This window comes from Pempheris klunzingeri, chromosome 7 (assembly GCF_042242105.1).
Source record: "Pempheris klunzingeri isolate RE-2024b chromosome 7, fPemKlu1.hap1, whole genome shotgun sequence".
Classification (NCBI taxonomy): Eukaryota; Metazoa; Chordata; class Actinopteri; order Acropomatiformes; family Pempheridae; genus Pempheris; species Pempheris klunzingeri.
In genome coordinates this window covers 8,394,196-8,414,750 of record NC_092018.1, presented here as the reverse complement: position 1 = coordinate 8,414,750, position 20,555 = coordinate 8,394,196, and the positions used below count along the sequence as shown (strand labels likewise).

At 38.9% G+C, this 20,555-nt stretch overlaps 1 protein-coding gene across 1 annotated transcript in view; it reads right to left on the bottom strand.

Annotated features, from left to right (window-relative positions):
• ipo11 (importin 11) overlaps positions 1-20,555 on the bottom strand; it is a 116,200-nt gene that overhangs the window by 51,661 nt on the left and 43,984 nt on the right. The window contains exons 17-22 of the mRNA XM_070834330.1: positions 17,073-17,106; positions 16,884-16,924; positions 16,425-16,541; positions 14,201-14,314; positions 11,833-11,948; positions 10,204-10,280 (exon numbers count right to left, since the gene is read on the bottom strand). Coding sequence (XP_070690431.1) covers positions 10,204-10,280; positions 11,833-11,948; positions 14,201-14,314; positions 16,425-16,541; positions 16,884-16,924; positions 17,073-17,106 — 499 coding nt within the window. The remainder of the gene's footprint in view (positions 1-10,203; positions 10,281-11,832; positions 11,949-14,200; positions 14,315-16,424; positions 16,542-16,883; positions 16,925-17,072; positions 17,107-20,555) is intronic.

Genomic DNA, 20,555 nt, shown 5'->3' with positions numbered 1-20,555 from the left:
CATCTTGAATATGGTAAAAAAAATAATGGCATATCTCCTGTAACTACTTCATAAAGACCACAAAGAAAGAAAAACAAAACAACAGCAAATGCCAAACACCAATTTGCACACATACACGTGGACAAAACACACGCTAATTTGGCAGACTGACATCAAAAGAAAGAGGTTTCTCAGAGGTTAATTCCCAGACTGCTAATAATAAATGACAATAGAAGACTGTAGACATCTAGCTGTCGCTCTCTCTGAATTGCATCTCAACAAGCACATATTATAGAGACTAGACCAGTAGGATTTGTTTAACAACTGTTAATCAAATGAGGAATAACACACTACAGTGACCAAAATCCTCAACCTTTGGACAACGCTTCACAGTTCAACCCCCAGACAGACAACTCAAAACACAGAATTTAATCATGTAAATTCTGTTTATGCAAATACAACCTCCAAACAGACAGTGTGATTCTGATACAAGCATGGATCTGAGAGCATGTAGTTCTCCACTTTGTGCCTGTGGAAATATTGCCACCCATTTTATCACATCTGAGTGAGGCAATATCATTACACACAAAACTACTTAATCCCCTATCTGCCAGCAAAGTTATACATGCTCAAAAAAAGTGGGAGGTGAATACATACTTTTGACAGCTTTTCCCATCTCTAGCTCACCATAACGTTACCACCACTACCACTGTCATCGCTTGCCTTGCTGATAAGCTGTGTGAATACTGTAGCAATATCCCCTGAAGGCAGAGTTTTGTATGAATATCAATATAAAAGGAGGGAGAGGTACAAATAGTCATATAAAGAGGGAAAAATGAATTGAATTCTCATTCTGGGCTTGAGGTAGGTCAGACAGCTCAGCACACAGAGGCCTAGACTTGATAAGACTTTCATCATCTCTCCCCCCTTCACTATTGCAAATGAACTCGAGGCACCCCAAGGGTCCATGTATGAATACAAACACCCTGACAAAATAAGGCTGCATCTGGTTATTGGAAGTAAATTCACTTCCATTTCCACAATGCATCCCCACACTTTTTCAATGTGACACTAATACGACAGGGACAATAGGAAGGTGGATTTACTGCGGCTCGACTCAACTTCTGCATTTCTGCTTCTTTTCTGCAGCATCATTACAGGCTGATAAATGCTACTTTTACCATTGTAATTGAAAAATCTCAACTGGTCTTTCCAGTTTCACAATTCAGGTTTTGTAAATGAACTGTAATAATATGTTTAATAAAAAAAAATGTGACCCTAGAGTTGTCAAATACAGCTTGATTTAATTTTACATTCAGGAAAATTAAGCTTTTATTGAAATATATACACAGTGTCCAAAAACATTGGTGTACAATATATTGCAACCCATAACAATCACTTTGCCTTAATATTGCTTTTTATTAACTCACTTGTAATTTATTGTTATTGAAACTATCAAAGATGTGTTAATTGAAGTATACTCATTTATGAGGTTTTAGTTGGATGTAGATAGGATTGAATTATATTGAAAAGCATTTCACTATTTTGTTCTCTCGTGCATTAAAATGGGCACAGACAAAATATTAGAAACCCCTTATGAGTTTAAGTCTAAAATAAAATAGGCCAAATTTTGCCAAATCCCACTATAAAGCAACTACATTTTCACAAAGACACGGCTAGTGAGGACACAACCACCCCCTCCACACACGCACACGCACCATCATTTGCTATAATCAAATAGTCACAAAACCAGCTGCTAAAGCACTGATTAAGCTTTAGTCAGTACATCCTTCACAGCCCTGGGCATATGCTGCACAATCCGTTTCGGTTATCAACATTAACAGGAAAATGAGCCTCACATCTGACTGTGATAGCGGCCTCTGAAGTGCCTCTAATGACTGTTGGAGACGGAAACATTTTGGTCATTTTACAACCCAGTTTTTGCTTTAAAGTATGTGATTGGGTTGACAATGTTTGTGTGAGGACAGTTCAGATACCAAAATCTGTACTGATATTGTCCAACGACAAACAGTGTTTGTTGCAAACGTGAAAGTTAACCAGCTGCAAATGGTCTGAGTTGTGTAAAGCGTTAGGGTGGAGGTCAAACAACCATAAAATGCAAAAAAAAAAAACATAAAACAAGATGTAAAGCTGACTATTCTCATCTTTATTTATAATTTCTTTTTAATCGAAGAAAATAAATAAATAAATAACAAAGATAGCATCTGGGGAGAATTTGAACCATGCGTTACTGTAGACGGCTAATGATTACAGCTTAAGACTTTAAGAGCAAAGAAGTCCCCCTGCAGCTCTACAGAGACAGCTGACATTGCCAGGTTTTACTGTACACAAAGGACTCACTGCAAAAACATGAAAACAACATGGTCAACTGGTGCCTCAGCTACAGCTGCAAGATGAGAAGCCAACTCCCTTTGGTTCTCAAGTGACTAAGTCTTTGAAAAGTCATGGACGGGTAATCATGCTTGAGAGAAGCGAGAAAAGCTTAGCAAGGGATTCAAGTGGCAAAAATCAACTTTAGAGAGAGACCCAATGTATGAGATGACAGCGATGATTAGAGAGCAGAGAGCAGAGAGCAGAAACATCCCAGCACTGTGCTTAGGAAGTATCTGAAAAAAACTCAAGTTGATCCAATAAGTGCTCAAGGTTGAACAGAGCTAATGAAATTAAAGAGATTTACACTATGAAGAAAAAAAAGATACTGAAAATGGATCGGTATAATATTGAACTGTAAGAAAGATGATAGAAAAGAGGAATGCACAGAATTACAATACACATTACAGGTAATGTTATTTATATTTCTGCCATCCCTGGCCAAATAATTCCAACATCTGTGAAAGCTGTGATCAGTTATTACCTCTAGTCGAGAAGCCTGTAATGAAAAGGTTATCCACTAATGGGGATGTCCGCATTGATCCACGGAGCACATTAGCTGGGAGGTTCACTGACTATATTCTGAGGAATGTTCCTCAGATTCCTTGATAGAGATTTCACAGGTAAAGGATGAGGCTGAAAGCTCCCTGAGTACAGTATCACTGAGGATGGTCCGACACGTCTCTGGCTGCACCAGTAATTGCTGACTGATGGGATGTTCGTTAAGCAATGTTTTGCACTACTTGATTATGTTCCGTTATCACTTTAAAGCCTTCTTCAGGTCACATTAGAATTGTCTATTCTCATTTATTTACGTTAATTGTAGCATTGTAGGCTATTAGTACAGAAACAATAAGTTGAAAATGATTCACCAACTGTTTTGATAATCAGTAATTTAAGTACACCAAAAATTACAAACATTTACTGGTTTCGGCATCTTAAACATGAGGATTTACTGCTTTTTTTTTACATTGAGAAAAACAACAAAGCAATATAAAATAGTTAGGGAATTAATGACTACTTTACACTAATCAGTGTAATGTCAACAAAGAAAAAAAACTTCTCTGCTCACTTCCTATCATCACCAGTCAGTGCACAGCACATAGGTGATATGTGTCCTAGTTTAGAGTGTGGTGGCAGCGATACAGAGCATAGGGCTAGTCTAACAATTTAGCCAAGGCAAGGCTCTTGACATTCTAATTAGGGAATTTGCTGCTCCAGTTTAGCAGTGATGGAACGGGCCTCTTTATCAGACAGGCCAGGCCACACACCTGGCAAGCTGTGACACCATACCGAGCCAGACTCTCTCAATGGCCCACATCCCTCCAATGCTCTCCATGGACTAAATAAATGAACCACCAGATGTTCTGGTGAGAACCAGCCAGCGATGATGACTGACCAAAGTTTGACGAATATGAGACTAAGAAAAACAAGCTAATAAATTCTGAATCTATCATCAGTTTATGTAAATAAATGCATGAGTGTTATAAAATGCTCTTCACCCTTTTTTCATGTTCACAGTGTTAAAGGGAAAAATGTTTTTAAAACTGTGTGCTAATTTGTTCTGACTTGCAAAGGAGCGTAAGAGTGGGGAGGGCTCTAAATGCTGACAAGTGGCTGCAGCAAAACTGGGGTAAAAACCTCCAGTGATGGCAAAGGATTACGTTGAAATAAGGGATAATAAGATGACGATAAAGGAGCTAATAATGTCAAGAAAAACAAAACGCTTGACACCACATTTCTACAGTTTCTGTGGAGAGGAGAACAAGGGTTTGGATAAATTCTAATTCACTTGCTATAGAAGTTACTGAAGATGGTGCAAATGTGGAGAGCAGAGAGGCGACACAGGAGGAGATTACAGGCGGTCTAAACTCTGATTCACTTATGTTCAAAGATCAATGGTATCAGCAGTTGAGAAGAGAATCTCAGTTTGGTTCAATAGTCATTCTTGATACGAATGAAGGCTCCAAAACAACTACTAAATAGACCTGGTGTTTAAATTATTTTCTCAACTGCTGTTTGGAAGGCAAACAATAATCTTTGAAATTCAACCTGTAAGTGAACGATGAAAAGTCGTAGCAGTAGAACTAGAAAGAAAAACATTTAACAACTCTATGACAACTGGGCAAATTCCATCTGTTGATAAACTCAAAAACATCTACTAAATGTTTCAATGCAGATAAAACTACAATCAGTGAAGTAGTTGTTGATATTCCAACTACCACAGCAGATCAAAGGACATTAAGAAGTTTTTAATCGATTTTAGACACAGGAACCCATTTAAATAAGAGAAGATGACAAGCCTATAAGGTTGATACTGGAAAACAGTATTACTGTACGTAAGAATGTCCAAAGTACAGGAACACTGGAAGATACTGCAGCGAAAATTGCTTAAATGGAGTTCAGTTTTCTCATGAATGTACAAAAAAAGCAAAATGCTGGTGAAAGGGACAAAATGCTTCCGCCATGCAACTACCTATCATTTTGTGTTTTTCACTTCACTAATGCAATGCTGTTAGCTTGTACCTGGAGAGGTGTAAAAGCTTTTTTCCTTTCCTGTGCCTTAATGTGTTTGTGTAACAGCTAAAGAAAAGCTGCACTCATTTCTCCTGAATCAATCATTGAAAAAGGAGAAAAATGTGACAAGTCTCTGCAGTAAACACAGAACATGATAATAATAGTAAGCAAAACTGGGTCACAAAATCAGCCTGTTTTTTCAATGATGTTATGTATACCAAGATGGATTTACAGGGAGAGCAATATTTTGTCTCTGTTGCCTGGTTTGATGAGAGAGAACTGTTATTCAGTCTGATAGTCGTAACAAATTATGCTGTTGTTGGATCACTGAGAGAAAAGACAGATTATAAGGTCCAACATACAGGCGGGTGACAAATTAAAGTAATAACCTGAATAAATGAGTGGAGAAACATAATATGCAAACATAACAACTGCAGATGCTTCCACAGGGACGCACTGCATGGTACGATTAACATCCAATCACGCTTTGTGGCATGTAGAAAAAAAGCTGAGTAGGCGCACTTGATTCTGATTTTCCATTGAGATGGAAAGAGAGAAAATCTATGTGACTTTGAAGGAGGGTTCATTACTGGGGCACGAATGGCAGCAGCTTCACTAAAAAGTCCTGCTCAACTGGGAGTTTTTCATGAGGAATAGTAACTAAGTGACATCAGCACTTAAATATATGGGAAAGGCATCAGTGTTGCCTTTCTTTTCCCTATGGCCTAGGGGCGATAAGAGTGTGAAGTTGTTTGAATGAGCAGTTCTTGAAAAAGCTGCAAGCAATAACATTGGAGGCCAAGCAACTTGCCTGTTCTGAAACACTTGTGTTTTGAAGGAGCACTGCATTAGTGTAAGGAAAAACAGAAGAGCTACTATTCATAGTGCTAGCGAGAATAATCTGTCGACAATTACATAGAGAGGGACATAATAGTATGGTTGTAGTGTATAAACCCCTTATTACAAAGATGAATGCACATTTGAGAGTTCAGTGGTGCAAGAAACATCTGTAATGGTCTACAGAGATGTAGAAGAAAGTGAGTCATCCTTCACCATCTTCTCGACAAGAAGGTGAATGCGTGTGTCGTACACCAACAGAAAGGTACAGGCCTGAATACTGGACCCCACAGTGACGGGTTCTGGTGCCTCTGTTATGCTATGAGGGGCATGGTTTGGGTACACATGTACCCTTAAAGGGAAGGCTCATTGCAACTCAATACATAGTAGGTCTGAGTGATCACGTTTGTCTTATAATAAAATATTTCTATCCTGACAGGAGTGGTTTCTTCCGAGATTTCAAATCCATCCATGGGGCAACATGGGGTCACTGAATGCCTAGAAGAGTATGAAAATGATGTGAATCATATGCTACGGCCTTTGCAGTCATCAGATCTCAACACAACTGAACACCTGTGGGAGATCATGTTAGACAGCACCACCACTATCATCAAAACACGAATTGAGGGAGCATCTTTTGGGAAAAAGGAGTTCATCCCTCCAGCAGAGTTGTAGAATCTTATAGAATCAATATCAGTGGACACTAAAGTTGATCTGGCGGTATGTGAAAGCAAAACACCTCACTAAAATACCTTATGTTGTTTCTTCCCTTAATTTGTAATCCGTCTGTATTTAGACATATCACAAGCACAAAACAACAGCACCAACAGAAGCATTTTTGTATCTGAGATAGGGGTATTGACTAATCTGCAAGTTATTTTTCTGAGTAATCGTTTGGTATGTAAAACATCAATAAACTGTGAAACATGCTTGCGATTGCAAGTGAATTCTTTTTGTAGAGCCCAAGGTAACTCCGTCAAATGTCATGTTGCATCCAAACAACAGTCAAAAACAAGAGGATATCCAACTTACTATAATGTAAGACATGGAAAAGAGGCAAACTCTCCAACTATGAGACTGGTACTATCAATCTTGGCATTTTTGCTAGCGAAATTATTTAAACAACTGATCAATTAGTCACAAATGAGTTGACAGCTTGAGGCAAGCTCCTTGCCTCAAGTGGAGGAGTTCAAGTATCTCGGGGTCTTGTTCACGAGTGGGGGAAGGATGGAGCGTGAGATCGACAGGCGGATTGGGGCAGCGTCTGCAGTAATGCGGTCGCTGTATCGGTCCGTCGTGGTGAAGAGGGAGCTGAGCCAAAAGGCAAAGCTCTCGATTTACCGGTCGATCTACGTTCCTACCCTCACCTATGGTCATGAACTTTGGGTCATGACCGAAAGAACGAGATCTCGGATACAAGCAGCCGAAATGAGTTTCCTCCGCAGGGTGGCCGGACTCACCCTTAGAGATAGGGTGAGGAGTTCGACCATCCAGGAGGGGCTCGGAGTAGAGCCGCAGCTCCTCCACATCGAGAGGAGCCAGCTGAGGTGGCTCGGGCATTTGTTTCAGATGCCTCCTGGACGCCTCCCTGGGGAGGTTTTCCGGGCATGTCCCACCGGAAGGAGGCCCCGGGGAAGACCCAGGACACGCTGGAGAGACTACGTCTCTTGGCTGGTCTCACCGGATGAGCTGGAGGAGGTGTCTGGGGCCCGGGAAGTTTGGGCATCTCTGCTAAAACTGCTGCCCCCGCGACCCGACCCCGGATAAGCGGTTGAAAATGGGTGGATGGATGGATGAGTTGGCAGCTACTTAGATAATCGTTGCAGCTCTAATTTGAGCCCATATCTGTATTGCATAACAGGGAGATCTGGGATAAATGGTGCATAAATGGTGCACTCATTAACATGTTCATTACTCATACAGTCTTCAGCTGAACTCATCTTCTCCATACATCCTTCCATCCTGGAGTCTTTGGTGCCACCTCCATCTGTCAACCTCTAACCCTACATCTACGTCATCATCATCATCATCATCATCAGTCCACATGTTGCCATCTTTAATTTTCATCCATCTGACTTTTGATTCTCTGTTCTCTCCAGTTTTACAATCCCTCTTCCCTCCTTCACCTGTAAAATGGCAGATGATCAGTGTCCACTAATTCCTTGACAGATTTTCATTAATCATGCTGAGAACTGACGATATCTCAGTTCTATTACTCAACTTTAATTACATTTTCATTTTACTAGGTTCCGCTTCCTTGTAGAAACAGATGAATGCTCAATAAAATATTTCTGTATCTTCCTATATACTTTATATTGTATAAAAAAGCACAGGACTTTTTTGCCAATGCTGGGTTTTTTATGCCTTTGTGCAAAGGCATCTTGGCTGCAGTAGTTGTTTTTGCAACCTTCCAGCCACCCCATGTGTAATTGTCTTTGATTGGTTTAAAATTCAACATAATTGGTTGTTGATTCATAAGAACAATCTCCTTTCCTGTTTATTGACTTGTCCAGCACTAGATAAGAGTAAAAAGGGCCTCTCCTATCTGTCGATCCATCCTTGTCCCAGTTCATCAGGGCAAACTTCAAATATATAACCTTCTTTATGTTACTTCTTCATTGCTAATTTTCCTGCCATTACTTCTTAAATCATTCATTTTCATCCATCATCTACTTCATATGTTTTCCAATCTCCCCGTTTCCTTGATCCAATTTAAATCCTTCCTCCTCCATTTCATTCATCTGTGACCTGAGTCTTTTGTTCTTCTGTGTCTCATGGATTCCCTGTCCACACTATGAGTGATCAAATGCTCCAGTAAGTCAATCAGGCTACACTAGTGTTCATATTAGTCTGACTCACTTATTATGCACAGAAGCACCAAATCAACACTGTTACTCATCACAGTGAAGGACACACAGGCGCGCACACACATACAGCCTTGTACTTCCATTGACATAATGCATTCCCCAGCCGCTTAACCCCTTACCTCAAAACAACCATGACAACTAAATGGCTAACCCCAATCCTTATCCTAACCTTGACCTAAACCTCATTCTAACCTTACCCTTAAAACCAAGTTCAAAAAACCTTTTGAAGTTGTGAGGACCAGGCAAGATGTCCTGACTTTCTAAAAATGTTTTCACTCCCAAGATCTAAAATTTAAACTGGTTCTCACAAAGAAAGCTGTGCACACACACACACTGAAAACCAACTGAATTTTGAAACCAACCATTTTTGTCAATTTAGTTAAATTTGTTAACAAGCATGCAGAGGCAAGGTGCATATGTTTACTTGTATATGTATACTCAACTGTCTACATGAAAAACAGTACAGTAGTCAATATGGCTGCAAAGAACACAAACAGGGATTTACTAATGTCTTATTATGTGCGATGTTAGTGGATCATAACACAACGGATTAATCTGCAAATGCTCCGGTTGAAAACGCAACCAAACGTTTCCATGGATGTCAATTTTTAAGCAAAGACACAAGGCCAAAATGTGGCTCACAACAGACCAGGTAAAGCTTGTTTTTAGCCTAACCGACTGCCTTTTGCTTGGTGATTTCAAATTGAGGCAGTTGTTGATCACTTGCAGCCCCAACCAGCCAGTTAACAGGATTGAGGAGTCAGCACTCGGTGACAATATAAAACAGTCTATAAAATAGGTTTTTAAAAAGTTGTGAAATAACTGCAACTATGAGAGGTCATTCGGAATACAGGAATAATTGTGCACAAATATACTGAGCTGATAGGTCCAGTGATATTCCAGTCCAGTAAGATTAGCTGCATATGCACACAGACACACACACACATGACCAAACACATGATCCCTACAGGCTTATGCTTGCCAGAGATAACTAATGGAATATACAAAACTATGCTTCTCACATACACACACACATACACAAACACACACATATTGCCAAGTGAGGTGTCCCAATGCTCCAGGGCTGTGATAAATCACCCAGCCAGTTCCATTCAATCTGTCACCACTTACAGCTGCCCACAGACCCAGAGTAGTGGCCCTGGTGCCTCGAGGCTACTGCAAAGCCACAACTGTGATCTTACCTTAGCTACAAGAGCCCGTAGTGAAAAAACTATGAAAATTAAGCCCATGTCCATGGATTGCATCATTTCTTTCTCATTCTTTGATCTTTTCAGTGAATTACAACTATGTGATCACATAATGCTGGTTTGGTCTTTCAGACTGGGCAGCCTTCTCATAGACTGTTTTAATGTGAAATGTTGTCTGTGTCTTTTTTCTAAACTACAATCTCACACATCTATAAGCAAACTATCCAAAACGTGCCATAGTAGCATCTACTTTCCACTAATTCAGTTTCTATAGTATAAGAAGGGAGGGGGGGGGGTACTTGCACATACACAAGTAAACACACACACACACACACACACACACACACATATATATATATATAGCCAGACTGACAAGGAAACGAATAAATCTCATGCAAGCTCACCCAGCAAAGCAGACATATTCTGGAAAATTCTGAGCAGCTCCGGGGTGATGGCTGGGCTGTTCTCCAAAGTCACCAACCTGCATGATGGGGAGGGAGGGGAGGATGATGAGCAGGCAGAAAGGAATATAAAAAGAAAGACAAGGAGAAAGAGTGTGAAAAGGTGAGAATGATGCAGAAAATGGGGGAAATTGTGTGAAAAGAGTACAGGAGACAGATTAGAGATGGCAAAAGTAAATGGGAAGAGAAATACAGTGGGACAAATTACAGAGACGGATAGAGAAGAAGAACATGGGCATCACAAAGGAAAAAATAATACATTGTGAAGTGGGTGAGAAAGGAAAAAAGGAAAAAGAAGGAGGTTGAGGAAAGGAATGTTAGTGGTTTGCTGTGTGAAAAAAATCTGATAAAATGACACGTTACATAAATCTAACATCAACAGTTTCACATACTTTGTTCTAAAATAAAGAAAAGCAAACTGAATTTTGGAAAATTTCAGTTGCTGGTCAGATAGACAGAGTTGTAATTTATAATGTCCTTTCATACATTTAACGTGTTGAGTAATTACTCAGCCGAAAAACTGTGCTGAAAAAAAGAAATATGCATGACTTGCAGTTTGGACTGCCTAATGGAAAACTGTAGATCTACAATGAAATGTGATGATGAAGCTCCACTAAACATGCTCAAAGCTATTTTAAATATATGTCTGTAAACTCAAAAACCTTTCTGATATGTTACATTAAATGCTTAAAGGATACACTCTGTGACTGATGGCCACAGATAAGGACTAGTGGATTTCACCTAGAACCACTAAAGAAGACGAGACATGAATGGCTGATCTGATGCATGCTCAACAAGCAAATAGATAACAGATACTGAAAGGGAGGGGGGAAAAAGCTGATAAAAGATAAAAGCAAAAGAAAATGACATTGACTTTGTAAACAAAACAAATGTTAGGAACAAGGCTGTTTATCAGACTGGACAAAAGGCAGGACAGACACATAAGGCTGTGACTTTGCAATACAAGCACATACATTACGCTGAACACTGTAGCTCTCAACAGACAAGAAATATTTAAGGACGGAGTTTAAAAAGCAAAGAGATGATGTGAAAAGAACAGAATTTACCCCAGTTAATTCTCCTCTTCTAGCCAAAACTTTTGTGGATGTGATGTATTCGCAAATGTGATGCATTTGCAAAAGTGAGCGTGCGGTTTTGTAGCAGATTCTTGAGAGAGCTTTATGATGGAAAAACAGCAATATAAAGGCAGATTGCTTGCACCATAAATGATCAACCCACCTATTGGTTGTCTGTGAAAAAGCGAATAAGAGCTCGGTGAGTGCATTTAAAACTACTTATCTTAAAAGTGTTTGCATTTGGCTCCAATGAGCGTACTCAACATGAATCAGGAGATGAGACTGATGACTGACGAGTGAATTAAGCGACGGAGAAAAGGGGAAAAGAGAGAGCGATAGAGCTTTAGTCATAGTATGGATATGTAGGTGTGCATGTGAGTGATGTGCATGGGAGGAAATGAGATCACCAAGTGCTTCATAGTCGTCTGCCTCTCTGGGAGTTTTTTCTGTAACTTAGAAAAGTGTAGTGTATATGCATGTGGACGTGTGTCCATACCAAAGCTCCAGTCCATCCTCCAGTAAATACACATGTGGCGGCTGGGAAACATCGGTGCTCAGTTGGATGACAGGAAGAAGGAATGGGTACAGATTCTTACTCTCTGCGCCCAGACCCTGTGAGAACACACAGATACAGAAAGTCAATGCCAAATTAGGAAGACATGACAAAGAATGTAGACAGGGGGCATTAAGGACGATTCTTCGTATGCTTTAGCGTAAACGGTCATGTTGGCATTCTTAGTTAGTTTCAGCTAGTTTAGCTTGTCTTAGCTAGTTTTACATATTTTGGGTTCAAAATGTTCCTAACCATCAATTCCAGTTCATGTTTATGTAGTTTACACCAGCTAAAGTTAGAGCATTGGCTCACAGTATATAATCTCAAAGGGCTTTACAGGTCCACAAGTTTGCAAAGTAAACAGGATGGTACTTCTCATAGAATTGCTGCGACACAGTGCAACAGCATTGGAATCGCAATTGTGGTCAGGATGATTGAAGCATTTGGGATCACAATCATGGTTGGAGTGATTGAAGTATTTTCCTGTGCGTATGAAGCACTGTGTTATGCCTGTGCTCATCTGGTGGAAGGTGCTCAGGACAGGGGAGGGGAGAGCTGCAGGAGGAAAGCTGCATTTTTCATTTTGCTTTTTTTGTGGCCTTTTCTCGATTTCTGACTCCCTCAGCTTTAAGTTCAAATTGATTTTTCAAAATATTCTTATTCAAATTAGTTCACAAGAACATGCAAGATTTTTAAGAAGGAAACTACGTTTTAACAGCTGAGATCAACAGTTTATAGACCGCTCTTGTTTTAGCTTCATTATTAGCCGAAGTGGTAAGTGAGAGACTGCGGACGTAGTAGATAGAAATATTACTTTTCGACATGTTTATGCAAGTTGAACAGGTGTATTGATATAGTACTGACTTTTTACTCACCAAGGTTTATGGCAGTTAAAATAACAAGCATAGCTGTCGTCACGAAATGTATGTGTGTGTTTGTACATGGAAGAGCTCAGCCTCGACAAAGAGAGCAGTGATAATAAATTACACCATTATAACGTTACACCTCATGTTAAAAACATAGTACAGATGTAATGTTGGAGCTTATCAAGACTCCTGTTTTTCATATTCTACCTCCAGGGCCTGTTTAAAACACGGTTTCTCTGCACATCCTGAGTGAAGGCGATCTACTGAAGTCCAAACCAAGCATCAGAATGGGGAAGAAAGTTATTTAAGTGACTTTGGCATAGTTGTTGATCAGAGAATGGCCCCATGTATATCCAGTGAGCGGCAGTTCTGTGGGCAAAAATGCTTTGTTGATGCCAGAGGTCAGAGGAGAATGGCCAGACTGGATTGTGCTGATAGAAAGGCCACAAATAACAACTCATTACAACTAAGGTGAGGAGAAGAGCATCTCTGAACGCACAGCACGTAATTAGGCTAGTTCTGAAGGCAAACAGGGATCCAACCTGGTATTAGCAAGGTGGCCAATGAGTGTATATTGTGTATATTAAAATCTAAATTAGTATGTGGCTACACGATTTGCTGACCCATATCCCTTCAGCTGAAGAGCTTCATTGCTTGTCACAGTTTGCCAGATGTGTACTTGTGTTACTCTCTCAAAGGAAGTGTGTCTCCATTGCTGTGCGTTTCATCTCCCACTGTGAAGTAATGAAGCGACAGCCACATTGGCATCCAAGTCTTTCTGCAGGCTAAGGCAAGCTGCTACAGTACTGTGGGGAATAGAGTTTCTGTCTCAGGCTACATTTTTCTTAACCTCAGTTAGTGATAAAGCTGACTGACACTGAGGCAAATGATTAAAAATAAAATATCATACAAGCCGCCCAACAAACACAACAGAATCTTAATATAACAGATACTTCACACTGTATGAGAGCAAAAAAAACACTGACAGAGGTTTTTAATCTGTGCTTTAAACCATATGTAATTGTGTGAGTAAGTAAATCTCATAGCAACAAAGCAGGAAAGACACAGCGTCTCTGACAGTCGCCTTATCCATCCACATCACGATGTCTGGCAGGTGAGGGCAAGATAAACCAGAAAAATAAAGACATTGGTGTCACAGTAACCCAGATGTTTTGGGGAAATGACCATTTGGAACTCAGCCTCAGCAACATGTGACAACTTGTCTGAAAATTATCAAATGATCAGTCTGTTACACGTATGTGATTTTGTGAGCAAGTCCAGTTCAACATGATGCTTCTGCAAAACAACTTAACTAAAAAACACAGCAAAAAAGAAAATATAATACATTCTGTTTGGCTGACAAGGACATTCCCACGCACCAACATTATGTTCACGCATGTCTTCTTTAGCATACACAAACATTGGAAATTGGGGATGCATCATACCTGTACCAGGTGGATGAGCGTAGTGAGTATGGCGCATCGAAGCATGTTGTGTTCTTCAGATTGCTTCCAGAGCAGGGGCAGGTACTGAACCAGGCAGCCTACATATGGCCGGATCTGAAGCAGAAGAAAATTAATTGACAAAAATAAGAAGCAAAGCAAATTATACAGCGAAATTCAAGTTCGAGTACTACTATGGGTGATGCAAAAAATAAATGTACAATTTAAGAGTAGTGACAGAGACAATGTTGTTGTGGAATTGTAGCACAGTGTGATCATCAAATACCTGAACACAGTTACAGACAATTCAAGTAACTGCTTATTTGCCCTTGAGAAGGTGTAAGAGTATGCAATGAGTGCACATGAGCGCGCAACTATGCTGTCGGTGTAGCGTTCCCCCTCAGAACTTTCTTTGTTTTGGTTTTTCCCGCAGTAAACTGCCTCTATCAACCCAAATCAGCGGCTTCAAAACATGATTCAGTGGATTAGCTGTGAAAAGAAAATACTGGACAGGCAGTTGAAAATACAAACCGTACAGTGTGACAGTGAAAAGTAGAACTCCACTGAGGTGATCACTTCTACTGTCCGACTGAAGCCAACTTGGCAGTCACATTATATGAGAGTGTAGATTAAAGGCAGCTACAGCAGCAACAATCAGAGCTGAACTCGTGTGAAGAAGTATAATGATGCTCACATTCTTCAGTATGTAACAGTAGCAGCACACATAAGACTGTTATATGTCATAATGGCTGAGTTAAGGTTGTACAATAAGGTTGAAAAATCTCTCTTTTGAGGAGCTCTGATATTCTGTAGCATTTGACCAAACCATAAAGAACAGTGTCACACAAACTCTCGACACAGTTTATCTTATTGAACACACTTTATTTGAACGTGTGCTCCATACAACATCATCCGCTATAATCAGTGGGGCTGTGCTTATTATTTAAGCTGATTTATAAATTACTTCAAAATCAAAATCTCTCTTTTTTGAAAACCAAGTTATTTGTTTTAAACGCTAGAAAAATCTGGGTGGTCAGATTTAAAGTGGATGTCATTTGAAAATGTGATGGCACATTGTGTAATTTTGGTGTCAGCCAACTCTAAGACATCACAGTAGTCTGAGAGCTTTTTGACATTTTATTGTGCTGACCCTCACATTCTTTATAGTGCCTATTTGGCCAGGCTGCAGACCCCACACTGGGTTTTTTGGCTCCATTACACCTTAATAAGGAGATGGCTAGAACCAGAGGGAACAGTAAGAAAGAAACAGGACATACAGCCTTGAGGAGAAAGCTTAAGAGTGAGAAAAACAGATGCTGACTTTTGTGAGACAAGAAGAGTTGCCAAATCTCATCAAATCTGTTATCATGTTCAACTCCAACTCATTTCAACCTCCTCAGCTACCGCCACTCTTTGTGGGTTCAAAATCCCTTGTGAGAAGGGTTAGAATATTAATGGGACTTTCACTGACTCTAGAAGTTTAGCTAGGGCCAATGACTGCGAAAGACTTAACCAGACTGACAGTTCACAAGGATGAAAGCTATTTCTGTGACAGATTTAAGTCAAGGGATCGTTTAAGGGAAAGTGCTTAAAACGGATCTGAAAAGAGCCTGGGGGGGTCGAGAGGAAGGTCAACTTTTAAGGGTTGACAGTAAAGTGGATTAGAACGACTTATTGGATGCTCAGAAAAATAAAATCCATATGGCCACAAAAGCACTGCAGTGGCAGGGGGGGGGGGACTATGTCATCGTAGTAAATGAGAGCAGACAACAGAACAAGGGCTGCCTTTGGCCTTTTGACTCACAAAGAGTCAAGAATTGGACTCACAATGGCTTTGCCACAATGGCTTTGCCATTGTGAGTGTCTGAAGAAAAAGGCGAAAAATCATCAAAGTCTAGCTGATGGCTGTTTTACCTTGGTGGTCTGAGGTTAGTATAGGGTGACATGTTTTTGCATCTGTCTTATCATGACTGTGACATTGACATCTGTGACCTTTGAATAGCTTCACTTGTACCCTGCTGAGTCCAAGTCAATGACTACAATTTGTGTAGTGCTAATGTATTCTCCACAAAGACGCAGCAGAGTATATGTTCTCCACATATTCAACTTCAAAGACATTTCAGAGTTTGTCTGAACTTAACTTTACACACTGTATAAGATAATGGTAAAGAAAAGGTAGGGTGCCTACGTTCCACACACTTTGTTGATTTTATATCTAAAATCTCACCTGGATGTTTACTCTCTCGATGACACAGGAGATGACATGGAGCACCTGCATTTTGGTGTCGCACTCTGTAACCTGCTGCAACAACTGGAAGAGCAGCCCGAAGATAGACTCGAGGTACTAAAAAAAGAGGAAAATTTAAGAGTTAGAAAAAGGGGAAATAGACTGCTGAAAATATGATCAATTGCTTATTGTTAAATTTTGTCATATATATATACACATATACATACATATATACATATATATACACATATACATATACACATATATATATATATATATATATATATATATATATATATATATATATATATATATATATATATATATATACACACACACACACATATACACACATATACACACATACATATACATATATACATACATACATATATACATATATATATATACACACACACATATATACACACACACACACACACACACACACGTACTCACCGGGAGGAATTGCTCTGTACGGAACTCGAAGTCATCGACAGGTGGTTGTGAGTTAAGGATGAAATCAAGCTGCTTGTATGCTGATGGATGCCATGAGACTTTAAGAGCGACCATAATAAGAACATCAACACCCTATTTGTTGCAAAAATGATGTCCTATCAAAAAACAAAATAAGTGTGGGAAGGATATTGAGCTTCAGGGTTGTAGCTGTCTCAATCCGCACCTGGGAGAAAAAAAAGAAAGAAACATAGTTCATTTTGAAAAATTTTTCAAAGATTAGGCATCACACAGAAACACTACAATAACAAGCTTTTCATAACGGAAAACAGTGTGCCCCTACAGCATGTCAACTAAATACTATCTATTGTTAAAAAAATGAAGCGGCCCTTCTTCTCTTATAGACTCTAGCAGTGTAATATAGCAGTGTCAGGGTGATGGAGGTGGAAATGCCCACCAGGGAGAAAGTGATCAGATTGAGGAGAGGAGATTAAAGAAGGTAAACAATTGAAGAACTCAATTACAGCCGGTCCTTGCTCTTTGCAATTTGACAACACATTTTAAGTACAAAAGGCATTTGTCTCTATGGGTGGAGAAGTGAAAGTTAAAATAACTCTTATTTTAACTTTCACGTGTGTGTGTGTGTGTGTGTGTGTGTTGCAGAGAAATTATCACAAGACACAAGAAAAGAGTTTTGGAGCCTTTTTTGAAGTATTCAGTTATAAGTAGGTAAGTAAGTAAATAAGCAAGCAAGTAAGTAAGTAAATATATAAATATGTGGTCTGGGTTCCTCTATGTGATGAACGCTGCACCTGGTATTAAAAAAAGCTATTTTTTGTTTATATTCTACCCACACATGCATGTTTTCACATCTATTATATATGATAAACCCTTCATTATAATTGTGTTATTGTGAAAGACAGCATTCATTTGAAGATAGAAAAAATGTATATTTCATTATTTGTGGTTTAGCCCCTTGAAACGCGCAAGCGGTCTCCATTGAAGATGGATGTTTAGATGATTTATTTTCGGACAATCTACTTTTTAACGTCAATCAATTCACTTACAAAGTCAGCCAGCTTTCTGGAAGTTACTTATTTTGTACCATGCTTGTTTTTTATGCATCAAACTAAAGCATAAGCTCAGTAGTGTTACACTTCACTAGCTGGTGCATTTCTTCAGTTTTGAAGTGACTTATTTAAATAAGAAGCGAGCATTCAAAAACCCTCACACAAAAACAAATACCAAATATTCAGGGCAGACTTGTCACTGCTGCAGATGATAACAGCTATGTTACTGATTTCAGCTTTTAAATGCATGATGACATTTATACTTTTTGTGACCAATTCTGAATAGTATGTATTTATGTAGCATTCAAAAGCACATCTACGCTTAGGCTTTTTACATACTTTTTAGTTACCATGTGTCTAAAAACAAGTATTAATACCATGATTTACTGTGTGCCATCAATATTTAACTCCAAACAACAGCATTGATTCCCCTTGTAGAGCATTAGTTATAAGATCTGGAGACCATCAGTAAAAACACAGCTACTTTTCCATAGAATATAGCATGAAATGTAGTCATTAAAACACATTTATAGGGATGAAATTATTTGCATATCCCATCAAGAAGTTTAAAGTCTGTGTGACTCTTAAGTTGTTAAGTTAAGTTAGTTATAATGAACTATGGGTTTGATAATTCAGTCTCAACAAGGCAGAGACACACAGCATGGCAGAAAATTCCTAAGTAATTTAAAAAGACATAAAAGCCTTTTTTATTGCTATTGTGAATCTAATCAAATACATCAAATAGAATAAATCAAATAGATTTAAACTGACAAACTGGCCTCTATTTATATGAATTTTAAACATGCATCTTTTGTCCGAATATAAAGATAAGCCAGACCGCCGTAAAAGTTTAATTTGAGACATAGTTACATTCAGACATGTAAACATTTCAACCCTGTGTCTGCAAGATCAAAAAATACAGAATTATGTTTTAGGAATGCCACATACATTAACAAGTAACAAAAAGAGTAGTGTGATGAACGAGGCCCATCAGTTGCCGTCAGCAACTGACGGCCTTGTTGGCAATTCAAATACTAATGAGAGAAACAACATTTCAATTCTACAGTAAAGTGTACAAGATAATAGATTGCTTAAGGAAATACTCAGATGGGCCTCATTAAGCGCACACAAACACAAACACACGCATGCCTGACAGTGACTTAGTCAAAAACATTTGCTTCACATCATTATTCAGTCTCAAACTGTCTGTGAGGGATATTAAAAACAGTGGGTTCAAATAGATTTTAAGAAGTGATTAAAGTTTAAATCAGGGAAAATTACACTGAACACTGACATCTAACTGAATCCAAACAAGCCAAGGAAAAGCTTCAACTTGGCAACTATCCAGTGAAAATGAATACTAGATCCCAAAACACCAATAAGTCAGTAAATTACAAACTGCTGAATGCAGCTATGTGCAGCCAATGCAGCCACACTGCACACGTGTTTACTGACAAATGGACTTCGTTCAGGAAAATAATGGTATAAACAATTGGCAGCTATTACTACCTGGACCTTGGATAAATTTAATACTGATGGCATCAGGTAAAACAGCCCAGGAGTGGGTCAAAGTTTTACTGTGGCCTCAGAGAAAGCAACGAAAAAGGCAAAAGGGAAAGCAATAAACAAGTATTATTTGGAAATTCGATTTGGAGCAGATAAACGATAAATCGTAGCTACAGCTGGCTTATCCTTGAAGTCACTGGAAATAGAGAGCCATCTTATAATAAGCTTATCCGAGGAGAAAGAATTGATTAATGATTAGTGTTTTGGATTTACTTGTCTTTGACAAAGTAATTAAACAACAAAATTAATGAGTTTACGCTGATTGTAAGAGTTTCACTGTGAAATATTTATGTTGAGCTTGGGGGACAAATGCACCTGGTGTAATATGAGTAACTAAGGCAAATTCTGATCTTAAGAAAGACCTATTCCAAGTCACTCCAATTTTAGGTTTGCTATGTCTTTTCCTTGCTGACAAGGTTCTGATCTCCCATTCTGGTAATAATTTATGGTTCAAAACTGATCAGTCATGATAGTGCATTTATAGTACAATAACCAAAAACATGAAGTGGAACTAGAATCAAAAGGCACAAACCCATATTTAAAATTCCTCAAATCTTTGCAGGCGAGGAAAAGTCAACAACAAAGCGTTGACCAAAACATCTCAGCTTGATGTGGCTTAACAGCAAAGTCAAGAAAACATTATTACCTCCCACTGGGAGCACAAATGGCCTGAACAAAGGGAGTTAAACTTGCCACCAAGATTATTTTTAGCCTTAACTTAGAATTTGTGAGTAAAAACCAGAGAAGAATGAAGCTGTCAGAGAGAAAAGGAAAATGTATTGGAGGAAATGAGGATTCTGCTCATGAAATCCATTGATAGAAGTCAATGAAGGTGTGTTGTTGAGGTGTGTCGTTGTCTCACATACAAAGTTCCCAGTGGGTGTAAGTTTAAATGTTAATAAATCTGTATTTATTGTAGTTAAAGCATGATCATAGCATCAAATAAATTAATCAATAAGTATAGAGCAATAGAGATAGAGCTAGATAGATAAAATACAAGGAATGGACATATAGACCTGTGGAAATCTGTACTTTGGTC